General features: G+C 38.4%; 1 protein-coding gene across 4 annotated transcripts in view; it reads right to left on the bottom strand.

Annotated features, from left to right (window-relative positions):
• The window catches only part of LOC129237437 (nuclear factor of activated T-cells 5), an 80278-nt gene that overhangs the window by 21545 nt on the left and 31931 nt on the right, over positions 1–26802 (bottom strand). For 3 of the 4 annotated variants that reach the window (XM_054872190.1, XM_054872192.1, XM_054872191.1), the window contains 5 exons: positions 25218–25627; positions 3989–4348; positions 3408–3551; positions 3055–3337; positions 2821–2977 (listed from right to left, as the gene is read on the bottom strand). In XM_054872190.1, the coding sequence (XP_054728165.1) occupies positions 2821–2977; positions 3055–3337; positions 3408–3551; positions 3989–4348; positions 25218–25627 (1354 nt within the window). The remainder of the gene's footprint in view (positions 1–2820; positions 2978–3054; positions 3338–3407; positions 3552–3988; positions 4349–25217; positions 25628–26802) is intronic. The other variant, XM_054872193.1, reaches the window with a different exon arrangement.

Genomic DNA, 26802 nt, shown 5'->3' with positions numbered 1-26802 from the left:
TTATATGAATCTTACTTTTATAGAAAAATAGTGGTGTGCTTATAATTTGGCAAAGGGGCGCATATGAGAAAAAATCGTAAGAATACGAATTAAGAGTGGTTAGGTTAGATTAGGTTAGGTTGAAGCGGTTGTCCTGTGGGACACACTCAGGCTCATAGCTCATTGTGATGCCGCATGGGGAGCTTGTCCCTATCTCTCCTAAAACCAGTGTCTGTTTTTCAAAAATTTTAGAATATCTCTGATTTCTGCAGGACTGAGATCTTCCAACTCATTAAAAAATTGTTTACCTAGAATAGTAAACCTGCGTCTGGATAGAGCAGCACAGTGGCACAGTAGGTGCGAGATGGTCTCTTCCTCTTCCTCATCTAGACAATTTCTATAGAAGTCATGTGTTTGCACACCCATCCTTTGGGCGTGCCTACCTATTAGGCAGTGCCCCGTTATGACTGAGATCAGTGTGCTAAGACTGTGTTTATTTTGGCTTAACAGAGATTCTGTGCGTTTAGCATTTAGAGTCGGCCACAGTTGACGGGCGATTTTGCAGGTGATTTCATTACACCATCTTTCGTTTGCTTTCCTTACAATTTCTTCAAGGATGAGTAGCTTACATGTTTGTAAGGGTATCCCTATTTCATTGTCTATGTATTCATCGGTCAATTTGGTGTCGAGTCTCGCTAATTCATCGGCTCTACAGTTACCCTCAATGTCGCGATGGCCAGGAACCCATGCTACCTTTAAAGGAAATGACTCCGCCATCACGTTAAGAGATGTGCGGCATTTCATGGCTACCTTGGAGGTTGTCGACTGTTTTGTGAGGGATTTGATTGGCGCTTGGCTATTAGTGAAAATGTAGTTATCATTTCCGGATATCGCATCACACTGTATCAGTGTCGCGGCTTTCATTATTGCCATCAGTTTAGCCTGAAAGACACTAGAGTAGTCGGGGAGCCGAAAACTGAAGGAAGTCCTCAGATGTTCGGAGGTTAAGCGATGACAATATCCGATGAGACGCCCCTTGGAGTGTTTAAGAGAAAGATTCAAAGCAAGATTCTTGGACCTTTGTATGTTAGTAACGGCAAGTATGGAACGATAAGCTGTATGAGCTTTACGATGACATAGACGCAGTGCAGTGAATAGAGATCTAGCGGTTTCGTTGGCCGGGTCATGTCATCCGAATAAATGCAAACGCTCCGGCTCTGAGAGTATTCGATGCGGTACCAGCTGGTGTTAGCAAAGGAAGAGGAAGGCCTCCTCTGCGATGGAAAGGTCAGTTGGAAAAGTACTTGGCTTCACTTGTTGTACACAACTGGCGCCGGTTAGCACGAGAAAGACGCGAGTGGCGCGCTTTGTTAAGCTCGGCCAAAAACGCTTAGCGGTTATCGCGCCAATCAAGAAGAAGAAGAAGAAGGGTAAGTATGCTTACAATTTTTATCAACAGTTTGAAAATCACAGACGTTTTATGTTATCGCACAAAATGAACAAAATGGCTTAATTCATTACGAGGAGTGCCTTTTATATTTCGGGATTTGGCAACCCTGGTGTTGCAATCTGGCAACTGACAGCTGTATCGCAAAGTTTGACATTTTTTGGCTTTTACGTACTCAGAACGTTTTGAAATACCAGCGCTATTTGTGTTGTTTACAGTAACTTAAAGGATTCATCTCGGTCCAAAAATGGAATTAAATCGTGAACATTTTCGTGCGATTATTTTTTACAACTTTCGACGTGGATTAACTCAGCAACATTGCATGGATGAACTTAATTCATTTTTTGGCGATGAAGCTCCATCAAGGACCAGTATTTATCGATGGTATGGTGAATTCAATCGTGGTCGTAGTTCACTCCAAGACGAATTTTGTGAAGGTTGTCCAAAATCAGTTGTTGTTCCGAAAACCATTGATGCTGTGCGCGAACTGATATTGCAAGATCGTCATGTGACCTATCGTGACATTGAGATAATCTTAGGCATTAGTGGGACCAGCATACATTCAATATTGCATAAACATTTGACTGTCAAAATATTTTTTCGCGTTGGATCCCACACAATTTGTCAATCGCTCAAAAAAAGGCTCGTGTCGATTGGTCGAAGGAAATGTTCAAAAAATACGATCGCGGGGCTTCGAAACACGTCTATGACAACGTGACAGGTGATGAATCATGGATTTACGCGTATGAGCCCGAAAGTAAACAGCAGTCGACAGTATGGGTGTTTCAAGATGAGCCAAATCCAACAAAAGTTGTTCGGGCACGAAGCACTTCCAAGCAAATGGTCGCCTGTTTTTTCGGAAAAACTGGACATGTCGGAACCGTACCACTAGAACAACGCAAAACAGTAAATTCTGACTGGTACACAACCATTTGTTTGCCAGTTGTCTTCCAAGAAATTAGGAAAACCAATCGCCAAAGACGGATCACTCTTAACCAGGACAATGCGAGCTCTCACACATCGGCTCAAACAACTGCATTTTTGAGCACCCAAAACATCGAATTAATGGGTCATCCGCCGTATAGTACTGACTTGGCACCGAATTACTTCTTTTTATTCCCGTACGTAAAAAACAAACTGAGAGGTCAACGTTTTTCGACATCTGAAGAAGCGGTTACGGCATTCAGAATGCATGTTTTGGAGGTACCTCATTCAGAGTGGCAAAAGTGCTTCGACAATTGGTTCAAACGCATGCAAAAGTATATAGATCTTCATGGAGAATATTTTGAAAAACAATAAAGTGATTTTTGTTCTGTAATCCCGAAATATAAAAGGCACCCCTCGTACACTAAAGTGGACGACCAATTTTTAAGCCAAACTTCACAATTACTTACTGCAAATTATGGGATTTGAGCACACTTGCAACATCTCCACAGTGCCATCGTCATGTGTCAATTGAGTGCGAAACACCATGCGGCAGCGCGTTGATTTCTTTTTATTCTTCTGTGCCAAATGATCCGGAAAACGATGTTCCACATCAACGTTGCGTTCCTGAAAGAGTAGAAAAAAATAAAAGTTAAAATAAAGTTAATAAAAAATGCTATCACAACTGCCGTCTATGGACAAACCTTAAGTATGCCAACGCAATCGCAAGTAATAGTCATATCCGACTCTGGTTTGAAGTCGATCTCTATGACCATGGTGCCATCCACTTTCTTCTCGTTGCACTGTGTGGAGTTTTTGCCTGCCACCTTGCACGCCTGATAGAACATGTGCGGTGCGACGCGTCCAATATCTGTGCCGATGAAAACTTGAAGCACAGTGGACTTGTTGTAGCCAGTAAGACGGACAATGGGAAAACCGTTGCCACTGCGATCTTTTACAGCGCCACGGCTACCTTCAGTCTGGTATCTGCAAGGATTAGATATAGAAAAAATGGTCAAGCCAATACTAAAATCTTGCGTATTCTTAACAATCTTACCGTGCACGATGCTGTTGCTCTGGCTGCGAGACTATTTCCAATTGCACACGCCCATTTGATGAAGTCACTGCCGTATTTTGCGGTATTGCTGGCTGGCGCTTATGTGCCACTCGAGTCATAGCACGTGGACCAGTAGGTATAAATCTATAAGATAATAAAATAAGATGGAAAAATATTAAAACCCGAATCAATTTTGCTTTTAAACATTTACTTAAAAAAGTAAAGATGAGCATGAAAGGGGGGAATGACAAGAGTGTGTGCGTACTTTTGTGTATGTACAGATATGCGAACGTTTATATGTTAGGGCTTATGAATATACACGCGGTGGTGTTTTAAAAGTAGTGTAGAATTTTTAAATTTCTATAGATACATTTAATAAAAAACACACAGCATTTGCTGAATGGGAAACTGTTAGTTTAGTGGGCACATAAATTTTGATATTTGCCGTTTGGAATAGTTTGGTTTTTTTTTTTTTTGAAAACTCATAAAGGTTATACAGAAATTGTGTATTTGCAAGTAGCGAATGCACATTTCATTTTTTAATTGAAGCAAATTAGTCAAAGCAAACAAAATTCTCTTACTTTATGGGCGCCACTGTGGGTACGACCATCAGCTTGGCTGGCGGTGCTTCAGCAGTTGTTTCCATATTACTGGCGCTAGCGATTTTCCGTATAAAAGCATCTTCACTGCACGCATCATCATTATCGAGTTCCACATAGCTTTCCAGCTTCCTTTTCTTCCCGCCAAGTTGTTCATCCTCAGCGCATTGTTGGTGTTGTTGCGATTGCTGATTTTGATTGGAGCCAATGTGCGATTGACTATTCGAATCTGAATTCAAGCGCTGCCGGTAGTAATCATTGGAGTCATCAGTGCAAAAATCTTCATAATAATCTTCATCATCGGTGGAGGTGACAAATGGCAACTGTTTATTGGGTGTTGATCTGTTGTAAGTAGTTGGTGGCGAGCATCGGTGGTGTTGTTGGCGTGTTATTGATTGTTTTGTTTTGGCAGGCGGCAGTGATGTTAGAATGTATTTAATTTTGTATTGAATGGAAGCAATTAGTTTTGTGTTTATCAATAAGCTTTTTAAATGATTTGGGACACACATTTTGATCGTAATGCTCAGATACGAGTTTATAAGTATTATAATTTTTAATCTAGAAAAAATGTATATATTTGCAAGAAACAAGAATTAAAGTTTCAGAGTTTCAGAGTTAAGAAGATTTGATTAAACTGATATGAAAACTCCCGAAAGGCAGCAGTAGAAGGAGAGAGCAAATGCTGGACTAATTTTAGAAAAGAAAAAATCAGCACACCTGGTGAACAAATGAGTTATGGAAAAATCACTGCGTCCCTCGGTTAGAATCTTGAAAAAGGCGAAAGTAATGAGTAATGAGTAAAGGAGTTCATGTAAACGGGCCAAACCGTCAATGCAATTTTCTATCTTGGCGTTTTGAAGCGTTTGTTGCATCACATTCGTCGAATTCGCCCTGAATAGATCGCACAAAACAGTGTATCTAATCCAAAGGGAACTATTTTGAATAAATAAACTCGAAGTTATCAGAACAAAGCTCCTGTCGTTTCTATTTTAGCTTAGTCTTGTTTATTTTGAACTTCACGTTGTATATTACCCTTTTTGGGTGGCCGAGCCTCTTCACTTATTTGTGACGTGCGTCTTGTCTTGATGTTGTTCCACAAATGGAGGGACCCACAGTTCGAAGCCAACTTCGAACGGTAGATATTTTTTATGAGGAGCTTTTTCATGCCTATTAGGAAAAACTTTTTCTTCATTTTGGTGTTTAACGGAGATTCGAACCTACGTCTTCCGAATGCTAGTCACCATTCCATTCGGCTACGGTGAAAGTAATAGCGATAGATTATAAAAAATCCGTAACCGGAGGTGGTGAAGATGAAATCGGCGTCATCGCAAGACTGCCGAAAACCTGTGCTTTATATGAAAACAATTCTCAGAAAAACGGTATCGTTCTTTGTGATACCATTATGAAGGAGGTGAGGTGGAAGAGAAGGACCGATGGCATGCAGGGAGAGGCCGGGGGGAGCTGGTGCTGGGATGGTTAGGAGTGTGTGGATTACGAACGATGACTGTGCTGCGTTTGCGTCAACCGCTTTGTGCTCCTGATGAAATTCATCAGATTTTTAATGTCAACGCCAGCTTTATCAGCAGGCGTAGCAAAGAAGTAAGAGCCAAGATGCCCGGATCTTAGCCCCACCAGAGCACGGCAGCTAAGGAGAAGGTGCTGAGATGATTCCATCCCATTGGCGTACAATACAATCCTCAGACACATTTTGACTTATAGGGCTTTTGTATGGCGAGGATTGGCAGACCAGAGTCACATCAGATGATAGTGGTCACCATATTTATAAGGACGGCTCAAAGACGGACAATGCCACTGGATCGGAAGTGTACTCGGAAAAATTATCCTTAAATTGCTTTTTCAGACTCCCAGACTGGTGTAGCGTCTTCCCAACTAAGATTTACGGTATAGACAAAGCAGCAAAAGCGATACGACTAAGAGACTTACCTCCAGCAAACCTTGTCATTTTTGTTAACAGTCAAGCAGCGAAGAAGGCACTGACCTCAACGCACTTAAATTCAAGATGTGTTAAAGAATGCAGGAGGTCGCTCTCGCTTATCCAACAACTCAACATCACAGTTTGTTGGGTTCCTCGCCACTCTGGAGTGGAAAGGACATAAGCAATCCTCTAAACCAACTATGCACTGCGATTGACTTGAGCGTAATCGCGGAAACCAATAAAAGGTGGTCTCTGACTACTAACAGCAGGGTCTCCAAAGCGCTTTGGCCAAAACTAAATCTTAAAAGAACAAAATGTCTGCTTGAATTCAACAGATCAACTACCAGCGTCCTCACTGGTGTTATAAGGAGTCACTGCGCTATTGGCAACGTAGCCAGCAGAATGGGTGTACCTCAAAATGATTTCTTCAGGAGCTGTGAAGATCAAGAAGAAATCGAGTGGATACACCATCTCCTCTGTGCATGTCATGCTGCGTATGCTGCACTTCAAAGAAGCCGTGCCAATTATCTGGGCGATTATTTCTTTGAAGACCTGGGAAACTTGGAAAATGTCTCACTGGAGGGTTAGAAAGTTATCTTCTTAAAAAGAATCAAGTGGATAGAAATCAAATGCAGGTATCACAATGCGCTTTAGGGCCACCGAGTGTCTTGTCTTAGACAAGCCACCTCGTTAACCCAATCTAACCTATGCAAAAAAAAAATTGTTGAAAACAAGCGCGATTTTTGAGCGACTTCGAACTTTTATACTTAATAATAGCAATAATTGGCGCTGACACCCTTTATTGGGTGTTTGACCAAGCTCATTCTCCTATTTGTGGTGTGCGTCTTGTATTTTTTTTCCACAAATGGAGAGAGCCGCCTCCGAACGGCAGATATTTTTTATAAGAAGCTTTTTCATGGCAGAAATGCACTCGGAGGTTTGCCATTTTCTGCCGAGGGGCGACCATTATTGAAAACAACTTTTTCATTTTGCTGTTTCATGCACGGAGATTCGAGCCTACGCATTCCCGAATGGGAGTCATGCACCAATGGATACGGCTACAGCGGGATTTAAAGCTGCATACCGTTCGCTGGTGCCGCCAACAGGTTCGGCTCTTAATCAATATTTTTCCACTTCGTATTGACAGTTACAAAAATTCGTGATTTGATCATTTCTTGACTCTTTAAACTAGCGTTAAAAATATTTTTTTTATTTTAATATTCTAGTAGTTGATAACCAGTACGTTTCATAAAAGAAGAATTAACGTGTTATCGTGAACGAAGCAGAAGAGGTGGCACTGCATATTGAAAAATTCAAACAAAAAAATATTTTAAAAGAAGAACGACAAAAATGAAATAAAAGTTTCGCCGCATTGTTAGAAGTAAAAACGGAGATGCTCAACAATCATAATTCATCGATTTCGTTTCGTTAACTAAAGTAAAACTAACTTACACATAGATTCTGTGCAAAAAGTAACACGAATTTATCAATAAAACTAAAATGGTTCTTGTTCACTCCTATCGGGAGCATAGGGCCTCGACTAGACTCAGTCTTGCATTGGTTTCGTTAATCTATTTTGATTTCTGACAGGGTAGGTGATTAGCCCGCCGCTATCAGTCCTAAGTAGTGGGAATGTCTACTTGCTTAGGAACAATGCCTTCTTTACTGCTTGGAGCGCCATCTGTGTTTCACCTTTTTCTGCCAGAAGGATCGCACCGATGGTTGAGACTTCGTTAAATTTGGTTTGTCTGCGCTATTACCGCGGTTGCCCGCCTCCTCTTGGGGGCGCCATTGATGCAATGTGTAACTGTGTGTTTTTGCTTGCGCTGACTATTGCGGGAGTAAGGATGGAAAGGATAAGTTTTTTGGGGTTGAGAAATAAGATTGTTTTTATTAGGAACAGGGAAAGTAGGTAAATTTGGGAAAGTGCGAGGACCGTGTATTACGTGGGATTCGAACCCGCATCATTTGGGAAAGCAGGGTAGTGCACTTAACCTAGTCTACCGAAGCCGCCATAATCATCTCAAAATACTTTCCTCGAAAGGCAACTTGAGTCTTAGGAACAGAAAATATATTAGTTACATGAGACCAAATAAGGTGAATACAGAGCTTACGGATTGGTGAAACCGTGGGTGATCATGGCCATGGTTATGATCAGAAGATGTGTTTTCAAATCTGGCCTGCATTAACGTGGTGAAAAAACGACGATTTTTTCGGCCTCTTGCGCTCGAACGCTTCAGTAGGCTCACATAAAACTCTTTATTTATTGCTTGGTCGTGCCGCTATCGAATGAAAAGAATTTTAAATCAACTTTATTGTAGTTTTTTGGCACTAGCCTCGGCATTCCGATGATTGTTGTTTCCTATCGATGCCACATTCTTTGGCCCCGCGTCACTGGTAATGATGCTTCGATAGTATTTGGGCCCGCAAGAAAGTGATGCACTCTCCACACTTCAACTCAACTTATTCTTAACTCGTTGAGCGCGGTAGTAAATGTCACTATACTTCGTATGCAAAAGTTTTTAATGTTATTCCAACAGCTTACTACATCTCGAACTCGCCGCTAATATCAATTAGTGAATTAAAGGTACTGGGTGTTTATTTTGACTCCAAGCTCAATTTCACAACCCACATAAACGTTATTCTTTCTAAATCGTTCGCAATGTTAGCCTTTATTCATCGAAATAGTTCTTCGTTTTCTGATCCCTATACTCTCAAACTGTTGTACACGTTCTTAGTTCGGTCCAGGTTAGAACATGCGGTATTCGTTTGGAGACCGTTTCATGCAGTCTATATTAATATATTAGAGTCTGTTGAGAGAGAGATTTTGTGCGTTTTAGTTTGCGTTCGATAAAATTCTTTGATCCCATCCCATCTAATTTGGAGACCGTTTCATGCAGTCTATATTAATATATTAGAGTCTGTTGAGAGAGAGATTTTGTGCGTTTTAGTTTGCGTTCGATAAAATTCTTTGATCCCATCCCATCTAATCGGGCTCGTTGCTTATTAATTAGTCTAATGTCCTTAGAGTCTAGGCGTGTTCTGTTGTCGATGTGTTTTGTCTTTGATATTTGTGCGGGCTCAATAGATTGTCCGTATCTTTTCAATAAAATTAATTTTAATGTTCCCTCACGCATTTTCCGTTGTAATGAACTGTTTTTGTGGGTATTCCTAAAACTGTTTATGGAATGAATGCTCCTTTTAGAAGGACGCTAGCTCAATTTAATATTTATTTTTCTTCCTTAGTCTTTGATTTCTCTTACTCTATGTTTACTTTTAAGAAATCACTTATAAGAATCTTGTCATAAGGTCCTAATTTTCATCTACCTATGCAATAGTCTGTAAGCCTCTTGTTTGTTGATTAAATAAAAATAAATAAATTTCTGACCTTTTTCGTGGTTGCTCTTGCGGTATGCGATAATGTAATATTATATTATCAGCTATCAATTCCCTGTTCCTCTTACAAGAAGTAACCGGGCAAAAATATCAGTTACGGAATTTCGGAGACAATGGACTGTCACAGCCAGTAGATGAAAGAATTCTACTTCGAAAAGGAAAAAATGTTCGTAAACTACAGAAAAAGGAAGGAGACGTTCACAAAGTTCTGGACGGACGTCCATACTGTTCTGGTTGTTATGATGACAATTCAAGATTATTTGAACCTAGGTGAAATGGTTGAAGTGCCGGTCTGGCACTCTTCAAGTAGCACTAAAGCGTCGTTTCGAGTCTAAGAAAGCCAAAAATTTAACAAAAAAAAGTTGTTACATGCTAAGAATGCTTTAATAAATCTAATTAAAAGCCTACTTGACTGCAATTATTCAGGTTACATTTATTTTTTAACTTTAATACCGTCGGTCCCAAGGGACTCGGATCGCGCTCAATGTGTCAAAAGATCGCACGTAATGCTCTGCACCGATTTGAGGAATATCTAACTCCCTGATGCTTCTACAACGATCTTCAAAAACAATTTTCTTAACTTTCGCAATCATCGCGCCTAAACCACAGAGATGGAAGAACGTCCAGAACGATATTTCATTAGAAAGACAAAGTTCCCAAAATTCACACAGATGTTTTGCCCAACTAAATTTCCTTCGTACCGATTTGAAAAATATACCAATATCGACTGCTAACTCTCTGAAACTTCCACAAAGATCTTCGAGTACAATTTTCTTAACGTTCTCAATGCCTAAGCCACAAAAATGGAAAACGACCGAAATGATATTTTGTTAGAAAGACAGAGTTTCCAAATTTCACGCAGATTTTTTGCTCCACTAAATTTCGGCATAGCAAAATTTGCAAAATATACTAAAGAAAAGACTTGATGACGAAAAATATTTGTAGATGGGTACTTTTTGAACAGAAGCTGACATTTTTGCTAGAGCAGATCGGCACGTTCAGTTACAAAAGTTTATAATCAACCCAAACAAACCAAAACCACTTCTCAAAATATTTCCATATAACTAAAAAAAATATAAAGTAAATACTTCAAATTAAAACGAATGAAAAAAAAATGAATGAAAAAAGAAAAAAAAAAACGAAAAAAGTAAATTTAGTAGAAACTCAAGTGAAGATCCAAAAGCAACGATACTGTCAAGCCCACAGAAAACCTGAAAGATTGAGGTAGACATATAAAAATGTCTACATTTATACATAGATTCCATTCGTATATATGTATGTATGTATGTATGCGTATAAGCAATGCCTACTTATACGCTTTTCAATTTTTATGATCGCATCGCCGACACGCTACAAACATGAGCTGCCTCAACAATAAATACCTAAAGACTTAAATACTGATGAACAAGCATACGTGGCGTTCAGTTGTGCATGGCCTGTAGGAAAAAACTGGATCAGTGAAAAAGATTCTGATTCATAGCACCAGTGTTAATTCATCAATTACTTATACAAACCAGTTCGTCAATAATCTCGCAGTGTCAACGAGCTTATCGCAAATGTTTTTGGGAACAACGGCTTCTTACATTATTTGTTTGAGTCAGAATGGGAGTACGGCGGGCTTTATTTTGAAATTCAAAATGTGTATGAATATAGGCAATAATGTTACTTTTGACTTTTAACCCTCCGATAGGCGCAATGTTTTTTGCAACAAGTAGAGGCGCGATGTATCAAAATGACAAAATTATATTTGAAAATAAATCTATTACTTTATAATAATGCAACAAAATTCACAATATATTGGGGGGAAAAAATTACAGAAAATATTTACGTAAATGCCAAAGTAAGAATAAGATTTGATACATCATTAGAGCAAAACAATAGTCGTTTATTCCAACTAGACTAGATATTACAGTCTGTGTCATAAGAAAGGAATCGGTTTTTTTCTTATAACTTCAAGATATATTTTGTTCTGCTTTTTGCTGCGCAATAGTCACACTCAAGGGCTACGACGCCAGTGTTAACTCAGGTTAGTGTCGTTCGAAACTTTCCCGTAAGCGCAACCAAACAGAAATGAGGGAGAAGTACGCGAAGCGTTTTGAGGCGGTATTTTTTTTGCACGCATTAGAAAGGGCCGAAATTATCTTACGCCGCGGCTGCAAAAGTGATTAAAAAATCAAAAAAATTTATTCTGATGTAGAATCAGCGGCATAAAGAGTAAAAAAATGTTTATGACTTTTCCGAGCGGGGCTTGAAGAGAGTGACGACAAAAGAGCAGGATAAAGTGATCGTCCAATTTTTTAAGCGGGACTCTTCTTTGTGACTACGCCAAGCACAAAGGGAATAGATGTGAGTATCAACACTATCGAACGTCGGCTGAAGGAAGCGAACATATCCTATCGTCCCACATCATCAAAACTACTGCGCTCAGAAAAACACATTGAGAAACGAAAAAACAAGAAAATGGCGTCACAGTATTGGATTGGTCTTCCCAGCCCCCAGGCGCCAACCCCATTGAAAATGTGTGGGGAACTATGAAGACGCATCTTCCCGGAAGGCCAGTCTATGATTTAAATCAACTCGTGCGTCAAGTTCGAAAAATCTAGTCCTGTTCGTCGACGAGCTACGCGGAAAAGCTGGTTTAAAGCATGAAGATGACAGGCTATACTCGACAACGATGGAGACTTTACGGCTTATTGAGTAATTGCGACTCGTAGTTTTGTACATACTTTCATGTAAAAAAAATTTAAATATATATTTCGCCCTCATGGGCTTCTGTGCCCTCTACTCATCACAGTACCTCATCCAGACCCAGTTGCCTTATTAAATTGAGGATAGAGCTGGGTTGGATTGAGCGTTTGTGCCTTTCTTCCAGCTGCAGTTGGACGAGATGTCTCAAACTTCTCCGCACTTTAGCGGTGCATTCAAAGAGAAGGTGCATTGGAATCTTCTGGGATAGGTCGCAAAAACGACAAGAGTTGATAGACCATATCTCGATCATGTGCAGATATTTCTAAAGGGTAATGTTTTAGCTATTATCTTTTTAAACAGTTGGTTTAAACAGCTGACGCACGTTTCGTGTTTTGTTTCACTGTCAAACATCTTCAGTTTGGTCTATAATTTAACCATGAATCGTCTTACAAACGAACAACGCATGCAAATCATTGAATTTTATTATAAAAATGTGTGTTCTGTTAAGAAAATTTAAAGTCGAAAAATTGTATTCAGCGCCGAAGCTCATTTTTGGATCAATGGGTACGTAAATAAACAGAATTGTCGATTTTGGAGTGAAGATCAGCCAGAAGAGTTACAAGAGCTACCAATGTATCCAGAAAAGGTCACAGTTTTGCGCGGTTTATGGGCTGGAGGTATCATTGGACCGTACTTCTTCAAAGATGCGGCGAATCGTAACGTAACTGTGAATGGTGAGCGCTACCGTGAACTGATATCCAACTTTTTTTTGAACAAAATGCAAGAGCTTGACTTGCATGCCATGTGGTTTCAGCCACATGCCACACAGCACGCGTAATAATGGACTTGTTGAGAGGTGAGTTCGGTGAACATTTTATTTCACGTTCGGCACCTGCCAATTGGCCACCCAGATCGTGGGATATAACGCCTTTAGATTATTTTTTGTGGGGCTATGTTAAAACTCATGTCTATTCAGACAAACCTGCTTCAATTGACGCATTGGAAGACAACATTAAAGCATTGATATGTGAGATACCGGCCGAAACATTGGAAAGAGTATGCCAAAATTGGACTAAGCGGATGGACCATTTGAAGCGCAGTCGCGGTCAACATTTGCATGAAATAATCTTCAAACACTAAATTATATGGACTGTACTATCAATTTAAATAAAAATTTCATGCAGTTTTCTGAATTTTACATGTGTTTTTTTGAAAAACTTTCCTATAGCTCTTAAAAAATCACCCTTTAGTAGATTTCTTTGCAGGGTTTGAGCACATTTGTAATTGTAACCATTTACAACACAACACCGAAACACGAGAACGGAGAGTAAATATAGTACAAAAACAAAAATGTAAATAAAGCCAAGCGATAGAGAGCAAAGAGGCTTTATGAGAAGCTTTTACGTGTTTCAGGTTTGAAGAATTCACAGAACAAGCGCCCATCACATATTTATCACACACACATACATAGATAGATACATTTTCAATGCAGAGCATTATTGCATTTAACCATGTAACCCTGAAACCATTTCTTATACAGAAAATAATTTAAACAAACATAAAAAACGAATGAATTTATTCAAATTTAAATTCAAATAGTTTCAATGTACTCGATGCGTACTCGCCAAAATGATTTCTATTTACAATAAATAGATTTCCACAAAGTAAATATACAGTAGTAAACTGGCGCATAACTTTAAACATTTTTTCACACTTCTGGCATGTAAATTCATTTGACATGTTATGGGTATGATGCTTAATAATAGTAAGCTCAATTATTGCTAACGTCAATAATTGCTTGGCAGCTGTGAAGCAAAGTGCCTACCAAATTTCTTGTCAAAGCTGTTTCGAAGTGTGAAAACGGCTAGATTCGATTGGGAACGAATTAGCATTAGATGCTGCTGAGAGTTAATTTAGAGCGGTGATGTAATTTAATTTAACGTTGACTGCCTGCTAAAGCCTACTGTGAAGTTTGGTGTCTTTATGCCCCTGTCCCAATAGACGTTTATTTTTCTATTGGGTTGTTCGGAAAGTAATTTCGTGTTTTTTGTGGATATATTGAGATTCGAGGTTAAACCCAGGCCTTTCAGGTGGTCATGAACAGTTGAATGCGATAAATTTAACCTCTTACCGATCTCACGTGCTGTTATTCGCCGATTTGCATCAACTAATGCCTTTATGGCGCCTTCATCAGCTTCAACCAACCGGCCTTCCAGATCGTGGTGCATCTTCGACATCAAAATTGCCGGATCTAAATTTTGCAAACCAGTTCTGGTACTGGCGTATTGTCAACACATCTTCTCCATACACATCGGTTAATTTCTTTCTGGCTTGAACAGCATGTTTACCTTTTCTAGAGTAAAAACTTAAAATATGACGAAAATGTGACTTAAGTGTGAAGTTAGCTGTGAAAAAATGCAACTAAATCCTCCGTCGGGGAAAAAACGAAATTATTTTCCGAACAACGAAATATACATATATAATATTATATGTACGAGGGCGGGTCAATAAGAACCCGTGTTTGATGACAGAGGGCGTTCCTGAGAGAAGTTGGTGTTAGCATCGGGTGCTGCCATCTATCACACGACGGCAAAACAAATTTCAGACTGATCGATGGGTTAGTTTGGATTTGGCAGCTGTTTGAGTAAGAAGTGTTTCGTGATTTTCGCTAAGATTGGAAAAAGAGCAGCGTCGTTCGGTAATTCGCATTTTGTTTTTGGATGGAAAAAAATGCGAGGAGAGAAAAGCAAAGTTGGATGCTGTCGCAACGCTTCGTCATCTATGACCACATTTAGATATTGGTTGAACGAATTTAAACGTGCACGAACATCCCTTTTTGATGAGAAGCGACCAGGACGCTCGGTAGACATGGTTTCAAGGGAAATCATTCAAAAAGTTCATGACATAATTCTTGCGAATGAAAGTGCGCGAAGAGGCCATAGGTGTATCGACCGGAATGGCAATTCATGTTTTTGATGAGGAGCGATGTCCGGCACACGTGGTTACCGAGGAAATCATTCAAAAAGTCCACGACGTGATTCTCGCTGATCGACGAACGGAAGTGCGAGAAGTAACAGAGGTCATAAGTGTGTCGACCGGAATGGCAATATAAGTTGGCGATAAGAAAATTGTCGTCCCGATGGCTGCCTTGATTGCTCACAAGCAACAACAAGCGAATGCGGCGAAGCAGTGTTTGAAGCGATTTAAGCGAGATCCGAAGGAATTTGTGCATCGAGTTGCCACAGTTGATGAAACCTGGATTCATCATTACACACCAGAAACTAAGTAACAATCAAAACAATAGATTTCTCCCAGTGAATCTGCTCCAAAGAAGGCAAAGACAGTCCCATCGGCCGGAAAGGTCATGGCGACGATTTTTTGGGGTGCGAACGGCGTCATCCTCCAGGACTTTTTCAGAAAAAAGAAGAACGATGACTGGACAATACTACAGTGAGTTATTGGACCGCTTTCACAAAAAATTGAAGGAGACACGGCTGCATTTGACGAAAACAAAGGTGCTGCTTCACCACGCCAATGCACCAGCACATCCATACGGAGTTGTCGCCGCCAAACCGCATAAATTGTCTTATGAATTTTTGCCGCATCTCTCGTATGCACACCCGATCTGGCTTTCTGTGACTTTTTCTTGTTCTCTAACATGAAGAAATGGCTCGCGGGGAAAAAAATTTAGTTCACACGAGGACGTCATCGCCGAGACAGAGGCGTATTTTGAAGAGTTCGACAAATCCTACTTTTTGGAGGGGTTAAAAAATGGCCGGAGCGTTGGGAGTGGTGTCTTTCTAAAAGGTAGGTAAGTGAAATGGTTGAAGTGCCGGTCTGGCACTCCTCAAGTAGCACTAAAGCGCTGTTTTGATACCATTATGAGACCTCCAGCCAACCAGAGCTGTTGATATAATGGAGGAGATTGATTGTATTTAGGTTGGCGTACTGCCCCAGGCTATCGAAGAAAGGAGCGCCCAGTGATCTTAGTTGTCTAGTTGCCAAACCCGGACATTTACAGAGAAAATGCTCTACAGTCCCTTTCTTTAAAATTCTAAAAGGGGGACTATGTTGAAAAAAAAAAAAAATTGAAATGGTGTCTTCATTTCTAACACCGATACTTATTGAAGCCTTCTCGTATGTTGACTAACGTGAAAGCATTCAAATGGTACGTAAAACTTGCCAACATCTTGTTCGTGAGCAGCACCGAAGATGACTTCTCACGACAGTCGGTTTTACGTTACCGCAACGACCCGGATTACGAGCACAACAGGAGTAAATATTTTATAGCATTTTCGTTTTATTTTTAAGTTTAAAAATGCGTTTTTCCAATTTCAGATGGCAAGCACAAAGAATAAATGGCAGCTAATACCCACATTTGTCGCTTGCGATCCATCTTTTACGGACAAAACTATCCAATAAACAAATCAGCTGTTCACTAATCCGCGTAACAACCGTCTGTGACTCCCACTACAACTTTAATCAGTATTAATGCCGCCGTTTGTCTAGGCTATTAGTGTTGCCGCCCAATTGAAGTTTCGTATATTTGTGTTTTTTTATATTATATGTTAGTCTTTTCATGGCAGATTGAAGGAACTCTTTGATGTCTGAGGCCCGCAGGGAGAATCGCACATTATCTGGTTTCAAAAAGTTTAGTGCTAACATGAAATTGGTGAATAGAACATCTGGTATACTTTTATGGCATTGTTTGAGCTAATACCACTTTCGTTTTTTATTTAATCACACCGATTTATAATACTCTCGCGGTTGACAACAGACATTTTAGCAGCAAAAAAATACTTTTTTTTATTCGCACTTAGCACTGATAAGATCATCATTTATGGCCCGTTATTGGTGTTGAGGCTGTACCGCCTAAGTACTACTCCAATGTTCAGAAAACGTTATGACAATTTTTGTTGTTTGATTTTTTTTTATTTTGTTTTCGTCATTTCGACTGATAAGATATCGATAGGTAGAGAGCGCATCTAAACGTACATATACGAGTGTACAGCACTCGCCGAATAACGATGCAAATACAGTAAATATACAAATTAAACACTGCTGTAACAGCAGTGTAGAACATGAACAACAACACCTGCTTAGAATCAACAAGCTCAGAGTGCAATATTTACAATGAATCTACATCTATGTATGTATGTATGCACAAGCACATACACATGCACGTTGCAGTAGCGAATTTTTTTGCATTTTCAACCAACTCACACAATCATCCATGCATGTGAACATACAGTCGTGGCAATAAAAATTCGCACACGAATTCGTAAAAGCTACTTTAAAGTAAAGTTGAAACTATTCAATGATGTCGAAGGAGAAAAATTGCACCCCAGCACTTCGAAAAGCAGTCATAGAGTTGGAAAAGACCGGATTATGCTACAGTGCTGCAATAAAACTAAACGTTTCTTCTATAGTTGATTTATTTTCAATTGAGAATGCCACCTAAATGCATAATTTACCAAGTAATAAAAAAAGAGTTTCGAAAACGATGATTTTTATTGCTTTGAAATATTTTTTCGAGTATAAAACAGCAGAAAACATTTCCAGAAAAGAGAAAGCACGCAAGACTACTAGCCGGATAGGATGATCATAATAGCTTAGACAGACGGAATTGTAGTATGACAGACGGTTGTTACACGGATTAGTGAAAAACTGATTCGCCTATTGGATAGTTTTGTTAGTAAAAGATGGAAATACAGGTATTAATTGACCTGATGCTAAAAAATAATTATTTATTGTAAAAAAAAACTCTTAAAATAATATCCCTCAAACTGCACCGAAATATCAACACATGTAATATAATTTCGAACGTGTTGGTGCAAACTAGTATTGCATCCAACCTTTCTTATTCTTATCTTTAAAAGTTTCATTCACAACAGATATTAACTGTTATTTTGAACAATGTTTCCATTGAAAATTCCCCTGAGATAATTCCGAATTAAGTCGTTAATCCAGATTAACACCACCATCAGTTTAGGCTGTAAGACGGATTGCACAAATCGCAGAAGAAGATTAGCCCAAAAACCGTTCAAGAAAATCAACGCTCAATTAAGTGGGAGCCAACACCAACGTAAACTTTGTTTTACAGCAAAAAAAGCTAAAAAACTAAAATTGTTGGCTTCTATTATCACAATAGGATCTCAGTAAGAGCACTGCTGACATCCATGGAGCAATTTTTGCTAACCTGGAAAAGCCAATAACGAAAAGAACAGTGGCGCTTCGATTGGCAGAAGCAGGGTTTCACGATCGACTGGCATGGAAGAAGTCAATGGGAGCATTCGACCCCATATTCGTGTCGCCAACCAAAAAGCACGGAGGAGGGTCAATAATAGTGTGGCCCAATTCATCGTATTGCAGGTTATATGGATGCGGTCAAGTATGCGCTCAGGTAATTCAAAATGTAATGCTACCTAATGCGAAAGAGAATTTAGCGGTGATTTGGAAATTTCAACAAGACAATTTTCGTGTTTCAAATTGTTTTTTTGAAAACAATTTGATCACTGTTCTGAATTTAGCATCTTCGAGTGCTGACTTATAATATAATAGAACATCTTTGGAACGACGTCAAAAATGCACTGAGTACGCAGAATATCACAAATTTGGATCAGTTATTTAAAAACGGCCAAGGCAGGATGGGAATCCATTTCTGTTGCCCTTTATAGAGGTTTAATAATTTCAATGTCAATGTCAAAGGAGCTCTGCAGCAGTAATAAAGCAAAAAGGATTTTCAATAAAATACCAATTTATACTCCTTCCTTGCGCCTGTATTTTTTATGATTTGGCTATTAATTTCTTTAGTTCCTAAGCATTTTTCTCGAAGGATTTCCGAATTTTATTAACTCTTGTAAATGAAGTCACAAAATTTCTGTTTTTCTTAGACTGTGGTAATTTATGCTAAAAAAGTTCGTCAACCACTTCAATATGTTCGTAGAGCCTCTTCATCTTCTTTGAGCGGGCCTCACAACCCAAATGAGTACATTAAGAAAATTATAGAGATTATAAAATTATCTCAGGCGCCTTCAAAATGTATCTTTTTGTTTATGGCGATACTTCTTTGTAAGGAGAAGGTACGTTGAACACTACAGCGACAAGTGAGTTCGATAAACCGTTACCAAGAGTAGGGCCGAATGGTCCTGGCGTGCTTTTACTACTATAAAACTGAATGCTAGGGGAACAGTGAATGCTATTAAGCAGGGACAGCTGCTTGTGAAAAGCTTGAATGAAGGCCAGTGCTAGCAATTAATTATTTTTTCAAACGATTCTGCGTCCAGAGTCCTTATGCCAAATGATATGTTTAAAATATAAAACCCAGATTGCAACTCTTTTTATTTCACAGGTAAAAAATTATAAGGTGCAACGCTGAAAAATAAGTACCTGGTAAGTGGAGCTATTTTTTTTTTTTTTTTTTTTTTTTTTGTTTTTAGGTTTTATCGCGTTAAACAAGAATCGAAACATCTTGAATTACTGTTAAAACCCGATTTGTCGCACCTTTGCAAATTTAAAAACCTCCAACGTAATTGATTGTGTACAAATTCCTAATTTCTTATAGCCTAGACGGACTACGTTGTTAATCGCGATTACCGATACAGTTAATTACGCGGATTAGTGAACAGCTGATTTGTTTATTGGATAGTTTTGTCAATAAAAAATGGACCCGAGGCAACTAACACGGATATTAGCTGTCCTGCTACTACAAAATATTTTTTTATTTAAAAAAATCTTCAATTACAATTTCTCCAACTGCTCCGAAATATCAAAACAATTAATGTAATTTAGTGCAAACTAGATTACATCCAGTGTTTCTGGTTCTTCTCATTAAAAGTTTTATTCACAACAGATGTTAACTGTCATTTTTCGGCAATGTTGCCATCGGAATCCCCCTAAGTCGCTTAAATTATGAGAATTACTATTAGTCTAGTTGTCAATCCGTCAATCCTGAGATAATGGTGAATTAAATGATTAGTGACAGCGGATTAATTTGCAATAATGCAATAAAATTTTATAAGTTATAAATTAGGAAATATCAAATTTTTTTGTTTCAAAATGCAAAATATACAAAATTAGCCCATGTCTGTTACCAACTAAAAATGTACATCTAACTATATTATTATCATTAATGGACTACTTCGCACAATTATTAACTAATAAAATTAGCAAACTATTCTCATATAAAAAAGTAATACAGAAAAACTTCGTAAAATTTCGTGTCCGATTTTTAGTGTCCTCAACTGTACATGTATGCATGTACATACATTCATACCTAAACAAGCTCTATTACAAACATGACCTACAAAAGTTCAGATTGCTTACCTCATACAAGTTATCGCCAACCGAGTTAAGTTTTGTGCAAAACACAAAAAGAAAACCGAAATCCATTACGAGAGTCATACAGTTCTTTATTGATAGAAGTGGTGTTCAAACAATCATTGAAGAACTTGGACCACATGACTACAAATCTAACGAAATAGCCCTTTATTCCATTTTTCGTATAGATTCCAAGTGTGTGATACAAAGTTTTTAGTGTTCCCTTAATTGATTTGATAAAGGAACTACGATACGATAAGAGAGTCACGTGAAGCGAACGTGCCCTATAGGGCGCAAGAAATACTGGGTTGGGTTAGGCTGAATAGGCTGGCTGAAGAAAGCTGCACTCGAGTAGTCTCTTGTGCGCTAGATATTTGTGCATATGTATGTGTTAGAGTCAGCAATAGTGCGCACTAGGCTTTGTTGTCTAGGTTTAAAATGATATGAACTCAAGTGGTCCTTGTTTGGAATATTGACTTACGTTCTTTAGTCCAAATGTTTATTGCAAAACAATTTTTGAGTGCAGACGGTGTTAGGAGAGTTTGTTGTTGAGTTTGGATAAATGAAGGATTGAGTAACTGCCTCTACAAAAATATGAGAAGACATCAACCACGCATATTGGTCAGCATACTACAGGCAAGCGTTCTAAGAGCTTTATTGGAATTCTATATTAGATTTTTTATTATTTGCAAATTTAATCCCATTTCTGGGGAGTTAGATTGATATAATCGAAAAGCTTTTCGAGCTATAAGGCCTGATATTAGACACTGATGAACCACCCACTGCTTATTTGTATTTGGCTCACTTTTATTAGGGAAATTCCTAAACCCTATGGTATCACATCACAAAATCCACAGATTGAGCTAAGGCTGTAGTCTCATAATCATGCTTCCATCAAAAAGCGTGGACCTTAACCCTTCATTGAGCATCCGGGCCTGGCCAGACTGGCTTTTCGGACTTTGGACGAGAATTTAAAATAATTCTATTATAGCTAACGACTTGAGCTTCCAGATAACTTCTTAAAATTTAATTTTGTATCGATTTATGGATATAAACTTTTAAAAAGGATACTCGAACAGGACGAAAAAAGGTCAGACCCGGTTGTTGTTAAAAAAGGTGTCTAACGGAGGGTTAATTACACTTGAAACTGCATTTCTCGTTAGTACTAATGTTCACCTTATAGTAAAAAAAAAAATTAAAAAAAATAAAAAAAAATTAAAAAAATAAAATAAAAAAAAAATAAAAAAAAAAATAAAATTAAAAAAATAAATAAAAAATACTGGTCTCTTATCACTTTTAGGCTTATATCAGTTCGTTACAGTGCTTTCTCAATTTTCTTACCGAAATTATGACACTTTTGTTCGGAAAGTGCCATCCCTGATGCTTAGTGCAATGTTTCATTGTGAGATGTTGCCAAATTTCGCCTGATGTCATGGAACATCTATGAATTCTTGGTGAAGTGGCGGTCAAAATAAAAAGCAAAGCGACTTATTGCTAAGCTTCGACTATATAAAGAAATATAATTCAGCACAATAAAAACTATGTACTAATATAAAACTCGAGGTTTCAAACTTTATTAAAAAAATGTTCCTATATCCCGGGACCGAAATTGAGGTAACTTTATATTTTTCACTAGAGATGCTAAGGCTATTTCTGCTTTGTTTCACACGTTTAGAGGTTGTTGTAGCCGAATCCAAAGCCTGGATTGCAGCTTGACTATCCGAAAGAATATTGCACTTAAATGAGAAGTCTGCGATTAGTAGCGCTACAGGCTTCCCTTATTGCCAATACTTCCACCTGGAAGATACTGCAGGTATTACGAAGACGCGCCGATTTTTCAATTCTAAGTCTATGAAAATATATACCAGCTCCAATACCACAATCCACTTTGTAATGTCGAAGTTGTTGAATAAAATCCCTTACTTCATTCCTCCCGAGATGGAAAGAGAGTGGCAAAATCTGTATTGAATGTCACCGTTGGGAGGATGTAAGCAATACTCCCCGAGGTGAACTGACCAAACGGTTTCTCACACCAGCGGCCCACTTGATATGGAGTTCTACCGGATTAACAAGTGTTAGTGCATTAAGAGCTTCCCTAAGACATGATCGAGATGCATCGACCATAATTGCACATGAGACTTTGTCCATTAATTAGTGGTAGGGTAAATATGGTACCTTGTGTCTGGTGGTAAAAAGCATGAGTTCTGTTTTACGTGGGTTCAACCTTCAGCCACAACCTGTAGCCCAAGAGTTGAGGACTCGGCACGGTCTCACAAAGCTGGAGTGAGCCCAGAATGGCTGAAAAACAACGTTCCGAACTTCATAAAGTCCACCCAATGGCTTTCAAATTCACCAAACGCTAATCCGATCGGTTATTCTCTTTGAACCATTTTGGAGAGCAAAGTCCGAACTACAGGATTTTTCAGTCTTGAGGCGCTGAAAAAAGCCATTGTCCGCGAGTGGGCCAAAATACCCGCAAGTCACATTCGGGCAGCTTGCGATTCGTTTTTACACCGTCTGAAGGCCATAGTCAAGGCAAAAGGTGGTCATATCGAGCAAAAGTAAATTGATTTTTAATGTTGTGTTATTTTCACACATTTTTTACTTTGAATTGAATAAAAGAATTTTTTCACACTAAATTTATGGCCCTTTTAATGGTTACACTTCGAATGCCGGACTTGTATGCAGACTTTTGTAAACGCTTTTTTTTGCGTTTTTCCACCATAAAGTTGTTATTTTGTGTTAAAGAAAGTTTTTTTTTTTTCTTTTTTAATTTATTGTCATTAGCAAAAAAGGTATCAAATAAAATTATTTCTGCACATTTTTCAATAAACTTTTTGGACTTTCAAACCAACGAAGATCGGAGGTGCACGTACACTTTTGTTCATCACTGTATTTGTGTTGTATACCAGGCAGACAAACATTATCTCATGTGTAATAGAAGAGTGGCATTCAACGGTACATGCACATAAACATACATACGTATATACGTACGATAACTGCGAAAGAGAAAAATGAAAATCTGCACTTGTGCGCTCAGTAACAGAGAAAATTTAGCAGACATTGCAATACGAGTTGATTAGGCCAAAACAACGTCACAACAAATCAGTAAACACTATTGTTGGAACAGAAAAAAAAAAAACACAAAAGAAAACAATAAATTGACGACAACAACAATGTAAAATATTAAATTTATAAATTATCTGCAATAAATTGCTAACAACGGAAATATCAATAATTTTTAGCACCATTAAATTTTTTTAAGAATTTATGAATTTTTGCAAATTTTGTTTCAATTTTTGCCAAATAAAATTAATAATTAATTAATGTAAGTTTGATGATAAAATTTAAAATAATTTAATTCGGGTTAACGAAAAGAGTACAGAACTTGAACGAAAACAATTCATTTTTTTTCATGCTTACGAAAGGTAGCACACATTTGGCGCTGAACCGGGAGATAAAGAGAGAGTTCGTGTAAGTATGAGCATGAATGAGCATACAATTAGCTAAATAATCAAAGCTGCGATTAGTGGTGCCGTACCTTAGCCATAACCGTAACCATAGCAATCAGCTGCTCTGATCAAACATATGGGAATCTCTGTAAACGATTATAGGTGCCGCACCATAACTCCATAACCATAACCGTGGCTGTATGTATCTTTTGAACTTAGGTTTTTCCCCGTAACCGTAAGCAGCTGTGAAATACTTTACATTTCTTTTAATATTTGCGACAAAAATGTGAATATTTGGCATGAACGACGAAAAAGTTAATTGACTCAGTCGAAAATTACCCATGTTTTTATGACAAAATGCAAATCTTGCCATTAATTCTACTTCAATATCAGCTGTTCACGGTAACGGCATGACTAATCGACAAGTGCTGCAATGTTGCGGCTACGGTTATGGTTAAGGTTATAGCGTTAGGCCTACGGCACGACTAATTGCAGCTTAACTTAAGGCCGAGTTAGTCCAGAATCTGTTTCCGTAACTTAATTTAATTGTATTTGTCAATCTGCTATATGGAAAGCTGTGTAAACGATTAATCAAAACTAACACAGCTCACCAAAAGAATCTAAAGAGCCTGTAGATTTTGAATGCGTTTGACGACGAAAAAATTAAAGGCAACAAAAAAGTTGAGTAAACGTTGCCAATTTCTTATGGTCGTTTTTTAAGGGGTTAGGGGTAGTCAGAGTTTTCAAACAAATGGATTTTTGTTTTACATTTTCTTAAAATATAATACCTTCAAAATAAATGAATCCGACAAATACTTTTCGAGTTATTCAACAAATAACAAAGGGGGGCTCGGGCGCACCGGAGCGTTCGAGAGCTAGTAGCAAAACTTTGAAAGCGTTTTTCTCTGAAAACCGCCACATTGTTAATTTAAAAAAAAAAAAAAAATCGATCAGGCACAAGATTATTTGATTGATTTTAGATGAATCTCCAAGGACTTGTGATGATCACCGTCCCGAGAAACGGGCTCCACACAAACAGCGATAACTTTTACAATTATACATTTTTTTTTTTTGTTTTTGAAATTTTGCTCAAGTCAAGTCGAACATGATGTATTGAATGAATGCTATGTTTTTATTTTTGTAAAATAAAGCAATTGACTAGTAAAAAAAAATTATTGAAAATTATCATTTTTTCGGGTCTCTGACTACCACTAACCCCTTAAATGCCTAATGCATCATCAAAGCTGCCGTCCGTCACAGCAATGGCATGTCCGGAGACTAAAAACACTCCTCCTCCGGTCTTATGATAACTTAAGTTACGGTGATTAATTTTGGAGTAGCTGGCCTTAAGTGAACACAAAAATAAAAAACCCAAAAATGAACAAACAAATTTCAAAAAGGTCTAGGCTGAAAAACATACCTTGAAGCCGGTATGGCACGGATGAGATGCGTCGAATGTTGCATTGCTGCCGAGCCGTGGTGATGGCCATGTCCGTGATGGTGATGATGATGGTGATGACCACTGTTGCTACCGCTGCTGCTGTTGCCATTGCCAATGCTAAGGTTGGTGGCAGTGTTGTTGTTGTGCATAATATCACTACCGCTACTGTTGCCTGGACTACCGCTGCTGCTGCTACTGCTGCTGCTGCTGCTACTACTGCTACTGGCACCACTACCGCAGGCCGTGTGCTGCATTTGTTGTTGTTGTTGCTGTTGCTGAACTTCTAGATGTTGATCGAAACCAAAGCCGCTGTCGTTCGAATTATCGCAGGGTGGCGGATGCGGCCGTTGGGGTAAACGTTTGCCAGGCACCAATTTTCCAGGACCAATCTAATAAAATTAAGTTAAAAAAATATATATAAATTAAAAAATTTCTAATAAATGCTTGTATGTATTGGGATTATGAGTAAACTCTCTTAAATTGAAGAAACAGCCCCTTTTGAATAGAACTCCAAAATAAAAAAGCTTTACCACAAACAATTAAGTAGTTTTTTATTTTTGCACGAACTTTTCAAACGATCCTCGTAAATAGATATATTAATGTGATTGCAACTCTAAAAAATCGATGCCCTTTAAGGATTAGAAATAAAAAGAAAATAGTGGGCATTCCTTACTCTATTACACATTTTGAGCGAGTATTCGTAAGCTCGATTCAAGACTTGTGCCACAAAAACTAACAGACTACAAAGTAGAAAATTATTGCGTTGCACCATTTAGGAGCCCGCGACTACTACTTTTCATTCGATAGCTTCTGTACTGTGACCACCAACCTAAAGAAAATTTCGAAATCTTTCTTTTTTTTTGTTTGGAATGCCACTTTTTTTTATAAAAGTATAGCAAAGATGAGCTGGCTAGACAGGGAATCCTGGAGACGGTTTCATCGCAAAATGAAAGGAGAACCTGTGGCCTGCTACTGGAAAGATGGGCCTAGCGTCAACTCAGCGAGCTCTGGGCTAGTGCGCAAACGTGCAAAGTCGCGACATTCTTCTGGTCACGGGTACAACGTGAAAAATTGTATAATGAAGCAGAAGGTGAATATATTGATTGTTAAAAAATATACGCTCTTTTTCCCTATTTCTCAAATATTCGGTTTTACTGTACTACTCAGATTGCCTACATAGAGATAGTCCGCCAAATTTGTGATTGTCAATATTTAGCAGCTTTAAGCAAAACTTGTCAAATTGAAATAAGAAAAGGTGGGAGCACGCAACAGAAAATCGTAAGGTATGTAGAAATTAGTATTCATCGAGAAAATTCACATTGAGCTGTGATATAGGAATGCATAGTAGATATCTATGTATTATATTTCGTATCAATTTTAAATCCATTTCAAGTCTTTCGACTCGTGTAAGCCGCAGTCAGATCTCAAAAACGTCGCGGCTTGGTGTGATAAAACTCGCCTTCACCTAAATTTTCGGAAATGCTTTCAGGCTTCAAGGCAGTTATTTGTCACCTTATATTTAATTAAGTAATCTCGTCATTTGTTATTTTTACAAACCTATGGA

The sequence above is a fragment of the Anastrepha obliqua genome, chromosome 2 (genome assembly GCF_027943255.1).
Source record: "Anastrepha obliqua isolate idAnaObli1 chromosome 2, idAnaObli1_1.0, whole genome shotgun sequence".
NCBI lineage: Eukaryota > Metazoa > Arthropoda > Insecta > Diptera > Tephritidae > Anastrepha > Anastrepha obliqua.
The sequence above is the reverse complement of the archived record's forward strand: the minus strand, read 5'-3'. Positions and strand labels throughout refer to the sequence as shown.